This window comes from Cebus imitator, unplaced genomic scaffold (genome assembly GCF_001604975.1).
Source record: "Cebus imitator isolate Cc_AM_T3 unplaced genomic scaffold, Cebus_imitator-1.0 Scaffold160, whole genome shotgun sequence".
Classification (NCBI taxonomy): Eukaryota; Metazoa; Chordata; class Mammalia; order Primates; family Cebidae; genus Cebus; species Cebus imitator.
The window spans coordinates 2,276,174-2,287,522 of NW_016107475.1; the positions used below are offsets into that span (position 1 = coordinate 2,276,174).

General features: G+C 41.7%; 1 protein-coding gene across 1 annotated transcript in view; it reads right to left on the reverse strand.

Moving 5' to 3' along the window:
- CRYBG1 (crystallin beta-gamma domain containing 1) overlaps positions 1 to 10,255 on the reverse strand; it is a 216,939-nt gene extending 206,684 nt beyond the window's left edge. The window contains exon 1 of the mRNA XM_017543754.2: positions 9,988 to 10,255. Within this exon, the coding sequence (XP_017399243.1) occupies positions 9,988 to 10,232 (245 nt within the window). The 5' untranslated portion in view covers positions 10,233 to 10,255. The remainder of the gene's footprint in view (positions 1 to 9,987) is intronic.
- Positions 10,256 to 11,349: the final 1,094 nt, after the last annotated feature.

The following is an 11,349-nucleotide window of genomic DNA, read 5'->3' on the forward strand; positions in this document are numbered from 1 at the left end:
TGGTGGCTCACGCCTGTAATCCCAACACTTTGGGAGGCTGAGGCAGGCAGATCACCTGAGGTCAGGAGTTTGTGAGCAGCCTGGCCAACAGGGCCAAATCCCATCTCTACTACAAATACAAAAATTAGCAGGGAGTGGTGGCACATGCCTGTAATTCCAGGTACTTGGGAGGCCGAGGTGGGAGGATCACCTGAGCCTGGGGAGTCAAGGCTGCAGTGCCTGAGCAACTGGAGTGAGACCTTACCTAAACATAAAAAAGTAATGACAAAAACAAAGTAAGTAATGACAAAAACCGCAATTAGGTTACACTTACACTTTTGCTCTTCGTTGATCAGTTATGGAGTGGCATTAAGATACAAATTGGTGCTCCCCTTTGTTTAATTTCTGCTGGCTTTGTAAATCAGTGGAATTGTAGCCAATATCTGCTTATACACATAGAAGTGGAATAGTAGCCAATATATGCTCATATACAGAAAGGCAACCAGAAATCCTGCAGTAAGTGAGAAAGCTGATGCATAAATTCTGGAGGCGTGTCTCTGTAGGAAGAAACTACATGATGATGGAGACATGTCCTCCCTACATCTACAAGAGTTATCAGCTGTTGTGACTGGTTGTTTCCTTATGGGCATGCAAAAAAAGCTTTTAACAAAAGTGCAACAGCAGGAAAGGGTACAATTAATTGCCAGCAATGCACCTACCTACCAAGACTTCTAGGTCAAAGTACGTGAACCCTTTTACAGGGGAAGATTATGACAATCACAGTATGCAAATTAGTAAAGCTCAAAACTTTTGAGAAAATGCCAGACATTCAGTCCTACTTTGCTTTTATCCTGAAAGAAATCCAAAATCTAGTTTAGGCTAGCTTGTTTAAACGTGTTTACTGATACACGGGAATACAAGTTCTCTTGTTTCAAACCCTAAGTATGTTCCAATGAAAGACTCCTGATTGATAATTGGGTCCACTGCAGACGAAATTGTTTTGGATAGCCAAAACAAGAGAGAATAGTTTTGTAATCTCACCCTTGCAGTAACTACATTTTTTTGTTTTGCTGGTAATAACAACCACTTAGTTCACAGGAGCCAAACAGTGGGGAAGGAAGCCAACAGTGGGGATGGAAGCAAGGCAGTAGAGCCAAGAGTGGCTGGCAAGGCCTGGGTGAGCTTCCCCTGCCCAGGCTTGAAAAGTGCCAGTTCTCAGGTTTGTAATGACACACATGATAAAAGAGACACTGCATTTCAGTGTGAATGTCAACAGTTGCTTCAACTATCACACCTTCTCCTAATAGCAGATGCAAAAACAGTCAAGCTGTGCTTTCGTGAGATATTTATGAATTCATCACTATGAAAATATTTAAGTAAAAAATTATGAATAAATTACATTATGTGTCACAGCGCCAGCACCACTCAAGCCTTCTAAAGGGAGTTCTTGCATAGGTACAATATCATACCGATAGGCTCCATCATTTTAAGTGACATTTTGTTGTTATAAAATATGGCTTGTGCAAGCTTTAAATTTTTAAAAAATCATGAATTGGATTATTTTCATTTGTGTTGGCTTTTTTTCTTTCTTTTTTTTTTTTTTTTTTTTTTTTTTTTTTTTTTTTTTTTTGGTAGTAGGTGAGGTACTAATTATAGTAGAAACCCGGAAATTATCCAGTATGTCAGTAACTAGACTATAGGTACCAGATGAATGACCAGTAACTCAATCTAGGGAACAGATAGTCTCGTCATTGTTGATTTCTGAAACTAAGGGAAGATTTCCAGGGGAATAGTCATCAGGAAGTTAGATGAGTCAGTTGAGCTCCTGTCAAAGGTGGATACAGGCCAGGAGTGGAGGTATAGTATGCAATGCAAGAGAACCCAAAAGAACAGCTAAGAAAAAATCAGATAATCAGAGTTTTAGTCCCGCTTCCTCCATCTGCATTACCTTCTATGAACTTCAGTTTCCTTATCCTCAAAATGAGGGTATGGGCTTACCTCACAGAACCCTTATGAGCCTCAAGTGGGATAAAGTATCAGCAATGGTTTACAATCCTTGAAGTGTAAGGTCAACATAAGGTGGAACCTGTATTCACTGCCAGGGAATCCTCAAGAATAGGTCAGGAGGTAAAACCAATGGATTCAAGCAGCAGGGCTTCTAGATGCCTAAAGTTAGAGCAGCCAGGAGCAGCTTTCTCCAGCAACTGGTAAAGCAGCTACTTGAGAAATTCTGCCATCCCTACTTAGCATGGGTAGCAACTAGAAGCCCCCCCATCTACCACTTCTCCCTAATCTTGCATTGTACTGCCTGTGCCAGGGCAGAAGAAGGGGTATGAACTAGGTCTACCTCTTGGTAATGCTTTTTTCTGACACAGCTTGGGCAGAAACCCCAAATTCTGAATCTAGACATGATACTTTCATTTTAACATACACTTTTGAATTTCTGTTTTAAAATCTTTTTTCTTCTTAGATTTTAATGAACTTGCATTTCTATTATTTTCTCTCCACTCCTTAACATAGAAATTGTCTAGAACCAAAACTTAATTTGATTTCCTGTATGTATTTTAATTTCTACTTATGAGATCTAGAGACTAAATGAACTCATATAAGAATATAAAGAAAGCAGCATTAACCACAGTGATTAACTTGCAGTGATTAACCACAAGGACTCAAGACCACCAGTTGGGGAATCCCAGCCTCTTAAGAGCTCTGTGACTTTGACCAAATAATAATACCCCTCTGTGCCTGATTTTTGCTCAGTATGGGATTAATAATAGTACCTACCTCTGAGAAAAGTTATGAATTAACTGTAGTGGGTTAATGTTTGTAAAGCACTTAGCACAGTGTCTGATATACAGTGCATATTAAATAAACTGCATCTCTCAATCAAATCTTGATGGAAAACAATGTTTCCACAGAAATGGTCTGAAGTTATTATAAAGCACATGCTTCCTTTATTTTCTTATCTTATATGCAGCACATATTATTTTGACCCTTGATCCTAATCATAAGATTAAAAAAACTAATCCAACTAGAGAATCCAAAGGCTATCATGAGCTTATGCTACGACTTATAAATAAATTTGACAAAAGAATAACGTGTACTGTGCATGGTGACTTTAACCGTTGGCCTGTCTCTTATTTGAGCTGTCGATACTGCCTTTGGAATAACCCTAACTTCTAATGACTGACACTCAGGGTTGCTAGCAAATGGCACAAACGATAATAAATACAACCAGCAGCCAACTTTCTTCCCCATAGTATCTTTTGCCAAGCTTAACACCAACTTACTTTTACTCATTTAATTGCCACTTTGGGAAGGTAACAAACAAAAGGCACTTGTTAATTGTGTTTCTTTTTGTGTGTGTTAGCTACAGGTGCAACCTTTACTTGTCTGTAAGTGCTGATGAGAGGGATCGGGACACTGCAAATGGATTCTAATTCTCTGCCTCATTTGTATTTCCTTGGGCCTCCTGGTACTTTGTCAAAATGTGTGCTTTCATGAGATATTTATGAATCTATCAATATTCTAAACATATTTCAAAGGCAAATCATGAATAAAATATATTATGTGTCACAGTACTAGCATTACTTCAAGCTCTATCAAGGGAGTTCTTGCATAGATAACATATTGATAGGCTGTCATTTTAAGTGACATTTTGTTGTTATAAATATGGTTTCTTCAAGCTTAAAAATTTTTTGAAAACATTAAGTTATATATATTTTTTATTTTTTTAAGTAGTAGGTGAGGTACTAATTATGGCAGAAACTCTTAAGCTATTTCGTGTCTCAGTAACCACACTATAATGTATACTGTATACTGGCTGAATAATTAGCAACTCAATCTAGGGATCATACAGTCTCTGTTCTGAGGGTCATTGCTTCTCTTCCACTGAGCAGACCAATGCAGAGGATGCACAGTGCTGTAAAGGCAGCACTAAGCAAGAGCTCACTCCCTAGAGGGAAGACTTCTCATACATTTCAATCTGTACAGGTATGTTGATGAGGCATTTGGGTTAGCCCAATACAGCTGTTTTAAGGGAAATGTAAATGAGCTAATGAGACTCATAAGCAATCACCAGCTGTTCTTGCCAAACTCCTCACAAGCATTAGACAGTCATACATCTTTTACCTTGAAAACTCACTTTGGGACAAATCTTTCAAGGTAGACAAAAAAGCACACCATTCAAGTTTCAAACAATCTTCTCACATTGACCAGAAGCAGACTGAATAAAGAAATCACTTTTCTTCTGCATGGACATTCCTGAAACACAACTGATCCCTTAGCTGAACTCAAACTTTAAGACAGGTATGTGTGTGTGTATGAGAGAGAGACAGAAAGACAGAGTGTGTGTGTGTGTCTTTTTAAAGAGATGGAATCTCGCTACATTGATCAGGTTGCTCTCAAACTCCTGGCTTCAAGTGATCCTCCCATCTCAGCCTCCCAAAGTGCTGGGATTACAGGTGTGAGCCACCATGCCTGGCCCAGATATGTTATTTTAATGTTCATGGTAAGATGTGTATTTTGAATGACCATTAGGAATTGCAAACTATTTCACTACAATACAGTGTATATATTCACTACATTGTCTTAATTGTGCACAAATACTAAAGAAGCAACTCACTGTCTCCACTTACAAAAAAAGATTTACTCATTTATTATTATGATTATTTTAGAGACAATTCTCACTCTGTCACCCAGGCTAGAGTGCAGTAGCATGATCATAACTTACTGCAGCCTCCAACTCCTGGGCTCAAGTGATCCAATCCTTTTAGAGCTCTGTAAGAGAAGTGTAATTGCTCCATTTTACAGATGAAGAAACTGAGACTTGAAGAGGTTAAAAATGTAACCCAATGGCAGAGGCAGATTTGACATGAACTCTGCCCAACAGTAAAGCATACCGTCCTTTGACTGTGGCATGCTTTCAGAGGCACTATTCTCTGAGCTTCTGTTATCCCCCAGGCACTAGGGTAGTCATTTTTTCAGAACATATTTATCGGCCAGGCACAGTGGCTCATGCCTGTAATCCCAGCACTTTGGGAGGCCGAGGTGGGTGAATCACGAGGTCAGGAGATCGAGACAATCCTGGCGAACACGGTAAAAACTCATCTCTACTAAAAATACAAAAACTAGCTGGGCTTGCTGGTGGGCGCCTATAGTTCCAGCTACTCCGGAGGCTGAGGCAAGAGAATCACTCGAACCTGAGAAGCAGAGGTTGCAGTGAGCTGAGATGGCACCACTGCACTCCAGCCTAGGCGATAGAGCGAGACTCCATCTCAAAAGCAACACCAACAACACAACAACTATTATATATATATCTGTAATTCTCAAAAACAATGTTAAGAAGTAGGTCACAGCTCATAAAACCGAAGTTAGCAGGGTAAAATGACTTCCCAAGAAGCTCACAGCTAGTTAAGTAGTAGACTTACTTTCAAATTCCTGGTTTATCACTGGTGAAATAAACCTAAAAATTAAAACTCTTTCCTTTAGTACAAGGAAAATAAGAGGGAAGACTCTGAACTAACCAGTTTAAATCTAACATTACATAAAACAAAAATAGACTTATCTGCCTGTGTTCTTTAGGTTAGAAAATAATTAAACCTGTTTAGAGTTCTAAGCACCAAACCAGCCACAAAAGACTGGAAACTAGAATAAATTTTAACTTATGAAGACTAACACTCTTCAGTTCCAGAATGCTTTCAAATAACATTTTAAATGATTGTTCTTTTTCTGGAAAAAAAAAAAAAAGGAAAAGAAAAAAGAAACCCTCCAAACAACAATAGTTTATCCTTACAACATTCTAAAGTCCGTTGTTTTCTCTTTATAGAAGGGAAAGGTCCACTGAGCACAGAAGAACTAAGGGATTGTCTATAGTTCTGAAACTTGAGCCTGAGGGCCTTCACTCAGAGGTAGATCTCTGCCTGCCCAATGAGGATGCTCTGCCCTTGACACTGGCTATGCTTTTCCTCCAGCTGAATCAAGGCAGGCTGATTTTCACAGGATTATGAGGCCCATCCGCTACTGGAATTTGACTCTCCTGCAGAGCATTAATGCCTGTTTCTAGATGTGGGGTTCGATTCAGTTCAACGTTAATATTTTTTAATTCACTGCTTTTAAAATATATATATATAGTTTCTTAAACAAAGAACTCAATGGAAATAATTCACTACTTTTGACCTTTAGCTAAGAACCCACTTCTAATCAAAATAACCAAAAGTGTGGACAGGTGTGGTGGCTCACACCTGTAATCCTAACACTTTGGGAGGCCAAGGTGGAGGATTGCTTGAGCCTAGGAGTTGGAGACCAGCCTGAGCAACACAGCAAGACCCTGTCTCTATTTATGTTTATTTTTTAATATTTAAAAGAATAGAAATAACACAAAGTGGTTTGAATAGAGAAAATAAAAAGAAAGTACCACTTTCATTAGATAACAGAAAAACACAAAATTACTACTCAAAAGGAGGTATAGGCAAGATACTAGTAAGAAAAAGAGAAACAATTCCTATTGGTTGAGCACTCACTATGTGCCAGCCACTGTTCTGAGCACTTGAAATGCATTAACTCATTTATTTTTATAACAACTCTTGGTCGGGCGCGGTGGCTCACACCTGTAATCCCAGCACTTTGGGAGGCCAAGGCAGGTGAACCACAAGGTCAATAGATCGAGACCAACCTGGCCAACATGGTGAAACCCCATCTCTACTAAAAATACAAAAATTAGCTGAGCATGGTGGCATGCACCTATAGTCCCAGCTACTCGGGAGGCTGAGACAGGAGAATTGCTTGAGCCTGGGAAGCAGAGGTTGCAGTGAGCCTAGATCACGCCACCGCACTCCAGCCTGGTGCCTGGCAACAGAGCAAGACTGTCTCCAAAAACAAAACAAAACTCTTATTATTCCCATTTTCTGAATGAGAAAATTGTGGCACAAAAATGTTAATAACTTTCCTAGGATAATAGGATTAGGTGTCATGGTAAGTATTAATAGAAGAACAAGAATTTAAATCCAAATAGAAAATCCACATTCTGAACACATTATTCATAAGACAGAGTATAATTTAAAATGTGGTAAGTGACAGTGCCACTCATGGCTGCTCAGGTAAGCCTGACCACAGCTTGCCACGCTCTTTCCACCATACCGCTAGACCCTCTAATGGCAAGAGAATTTCGGACTAGACAGGGGATGGGGCTGACTCAGGAAGGCAGTAACTCTATCTTTATGAAAAATAACATCATATGACCACGTTTACCAAAACCAACCTGAAACAAACTTTAAGAGTAAATTTTAGGAAGAGAAGTAGCCATATTGAAATAATTTTATATAAAGAAATAATTGATTAGAATGTCTACACCAAAAGCCACAAATATTTTCAGAATACAAAAATCTGACTTTAATAAACTTTAAATCATCTTTGGACTGGAAAGCTATTCTTTTCTTTCTTTCCTTTTTTTTTTAAGACGGAGTTTCGCTCTTATTGCCCAGGCTGGTGCAATGGTGCAATCTCGGCTCCTTGCAACCTCCATCTCCTGGGTTCAAGGGATTCTCCTGCCTCAGACTCCTGAGTAGCTGGGATTACAGGCATGCACCACCATGCCCAGCTAATTTTTTGGTGTTTTCAGTAGAGACGGTATTTCACTATGTTGGCCAGGCTGGTATCAAACTGCTGGCCTCAGATGATTCAGCTCCACAAAGCACAGGGATTACAGGTATAAGCCGCCACGTTTGGCTGGACTGGTAAGCTTTTCTAGGAAAAGAAGCTCTTCCTAGAATTGGTTGTTCCCTTATCTAAACCTATTTTTACCATTTCTTGCATTAGACTTTTACTTTGTGCTCAGAAACATATTAAAGTTTTTGCACTTAATAACACAAACTTGCATTTAATATTCATGACAACCCTACAAAGTCAGCATCATATTGTCTCCATATTACAGATGAGGAAATTGAGACTTTAAGAGGTGAAATAACTTGCCCAAGGTCACAAAGCTAGCAGATAAATTCATTTTTGTCTGACCTAAACACCCATGATATTAATCACATAGCAATTATGGGTGGCTACCTGACTGTCCCCTCCTTATTTACAGACAAAAACCACAGTGAGTGCTGTACATTCCAGCCAAGTTCCATCACTTCCAAGCCCAGGACAGAAATGAATGAATACACTCAGGTGGCTTAAGAGAGCCACACGGGCCAAAGACTGGCTAGCAATCTAAGGGTGCTTTTGTCACTCTCTTTAAACTAGAAAGAAGTACACTCTCTTAAAAGTAAATGAAATATTTATAAAGATGATCTTACTAGAAAAACATCCCAAAGATAGACCAGTACGCTTAGTTTTCAGAACATTTATTAACACAAAGTTCATCAGGGTTCTGAAGGAAAAAATGAAGTACTTCAAGACTGCACTAAAATACAAAAAACTCAAGGAGAGAAGCAAATTTCCTATTTAAAATTTTAGACTAAAACGTATTTATATTTGAATAATTTCCTAAAGTTGCGTATTATTATGTTTTGAAAGACAGGAAATGATGAGGCTAGATCTTAAAAGGAAAACCACTATGGAAGTGTTTAAAATATTTACTGAGGTAATAGGAAAAGAACTTCGATGTTGGGCACAATATTAAGTTGCGTATTTTGTTAGAAATAATAATCTATAATTAGGCACAGATGTTTGAGTAGGTAATATATTCTACTACAACTGATTACCAATGTGGATTATGAAATATGAGAAAAAATAAAATGCCTTCTCTCTTAGCTTTCCTACCCTTAACCCCTCACACCTGGACCTCCCAGTTCCAACCCCTTGCACTTCTCAGGAAGTGCAACGCTCTTCTAAATGCTGGTGATGTGCACAGTGCAGCCTCTGCCTGGGACTCGTTGCTCCTCCCCTTTCTGCCTAAGCCACTTCAACTATCTTCCTCCAGGAAGCCTTCCTAATCCCCTCCTCTGTGCAGGCATCTATAATTGCACTTATTCCACTGTTCACTTTTTGGTATCCACAAGGGACTAAGAATTATTCGATGATTGAGAGTTCTTACCGTCGCTCATTGTTTTTCACATTGCAGCGCTTGGCATTTAGCTAAGGTACTCAATACAACTTTTACTAAATGAATGAAAATAAATTGTAAAATTGACTTTTTTAGAAAAGGATAAATATGTCTAAAATGCAAATCTTGCACAATTTTCTGGCCTTCATTGTACATAGGGTGTGTTTTAAAAACACATATAGAAGGATTTACTGGACATTGTCAACTGTCCATCACTATAAAATATTTCGCACCTCTGAGCCATGTAAATACACTGTTACTTCAAGTTGATTATTATTCAACGAGTGCATAAACTCTGATGGCAGAGTCGAATAATTATACACGTAGAAAAGAGCCGCTTCAAAACCATGATAAAAATTAAAAAGCACAATGGTAATTACAGTTTGGATTAACTAGGAGCTCCCTAGCTCGGCCGCTAGCTCCAACGGGGAGAAGCCATTTATCCTTTGGTCTCAGTTCCTCCATCCATGAAATGGGGGTAACTATTCCCGCCACTTCCTCCTCCCTTCGTACCTTGCGAGGAGAATGAAGGTATAACAACTGTAAGAGCACAAATCTTACAGATTTTCACAATAAAGAGCTTTACAATAAAGGCACTAGCTCAAGAGCAGCGCCTAAGCCCAAGGCAGAGTTCTCATCATCACTTACGACGGTAACAACCCTCAGTCCCCGCTGCTCTGGTTAGCAAGCTGATGGGGGAGACCCCTACATGAAGGCTTCGCAGTCACACTAAAAGCCACACGGATGGGCACAAGTTACTCTCGCCGGTGCTTGGTCTGAGCCAAAAGCCGCGAGGCACCTGGTCACCCCCAGCGGCCACGACCGCTCCCCTCCGGACCCGGGTACCCTCCTGCGGGGTGAAACGGACCCCGGGGCTTTCCCCTCTTCCAAGTGGGGTCAGGGGCCCAAGGGCCAGCGCAGCGGGAGGAGGAGGAGGTGGGACTGGAGGGTTCGCGCGAGGAACTCACCTGGCCTCGCCGGCGGGCGCCGTCAGCAGGTGCGGAACGAACACTCCACAGTCAGGCGGCTCTGGCCGCTGCTTCTTTTTGGAGCGCCAGAGATGGAAGCTGGTGTGCTTCTTGGGGGGCCTGCACGGGCTGGGCTCCCTGGAGTCGCCCTGGGCTGGCGGGGACAACGGCATCGTCTTCTCCTCCTCCGGCTCCGACTGCTGGGACGTCGACCTCTCAGCCTCCCGGGCCCGGTGGAAGAACATACCTGGGCGCCAGCTCGCCCGCCTTTCTTTCCCAGCGCACCGTGGGACCCCGCCCCCTCGCCGCGGATGCGGGGGACGGCAGCGGGTTGCAGAACAAGCGCCCAGCACAGCGTGAGCAGCTCAGCCGCCCGAGCTCTCGGGGAGGAGGCGGGGCCGGGCCGCGGGAGAGCGCCCCCGCGCGGCGCGGGCGGTCAGGGACGCGAGCTCAGGTGAGGCGCGAGCGCGGAGAGCCCCAGGTGAGGCAAACACACCCCGGGTCCCCATCCCGGGGGCGCACGGCGGCCGCGGGACAGCGACACCTACTGGATTCCTTGGGTACCGCATCTCGCGACACCATCCCAGGCTCTAAGCTGGGACCCAGAGCCGGGACAGGCTTCGACAGAGCCTGGGGTGCAGCGGCCATTGTCGCCTGCGGAGTTGTTGGCCGCTCTTGGCCTGTGACAGGCTGACAGGGTGAGTCGCTGCTTAGCCACGAGCCCCGCCTGGAGAAGGGTGGGAGAGGCACATCCCGAGGCCGGGCCGCCCAGCAATTAGGACTCTTCCACTCTGGTCTTTGGCTGGCTTGGGCAATGGCATATGCTGGTGGCTTCTGTTCCTGTTCGTGAACATGGGTGGCAACTCCTCTGCTCTCTCAAGAGTCTGAATAACTAATTTGTACTCACATCTCATAAAACACAAAAGGATTAAAACTTTTTTAAAAAAACAGAAGAGAATTAGCCATATTCCCCAATTCCCCCAGGGCTTAATGTATTCCCTCGCAGTGAATTAAATACCCGTCCCACAAGGTATTTACAACATCTGCTTTACTGTTGATGACTCTCTTCTCTTAACTTCACAGTCGTGGTTAAATAGCAAAGGAAATTAATACTTAAGCAAAGTAAGTAAATGAACAATTATTTTTGGGTATCATTAGAGCAAAAAAAGTGCAAGAACTAAGCACTGCTTAAAAATTCAATGCAGTACAAGATCCTATTTCCGTAATACGGCTTTATTTTCCTCTTTGAAAGTATAGCTCATTCATTCATGTATTCACTCATTCAAGAAACATTCATTTTTATTTATATTTTTATCAAGATATGATCTATAGACAGTAAAATGCACAAATCATAAGGGTAAA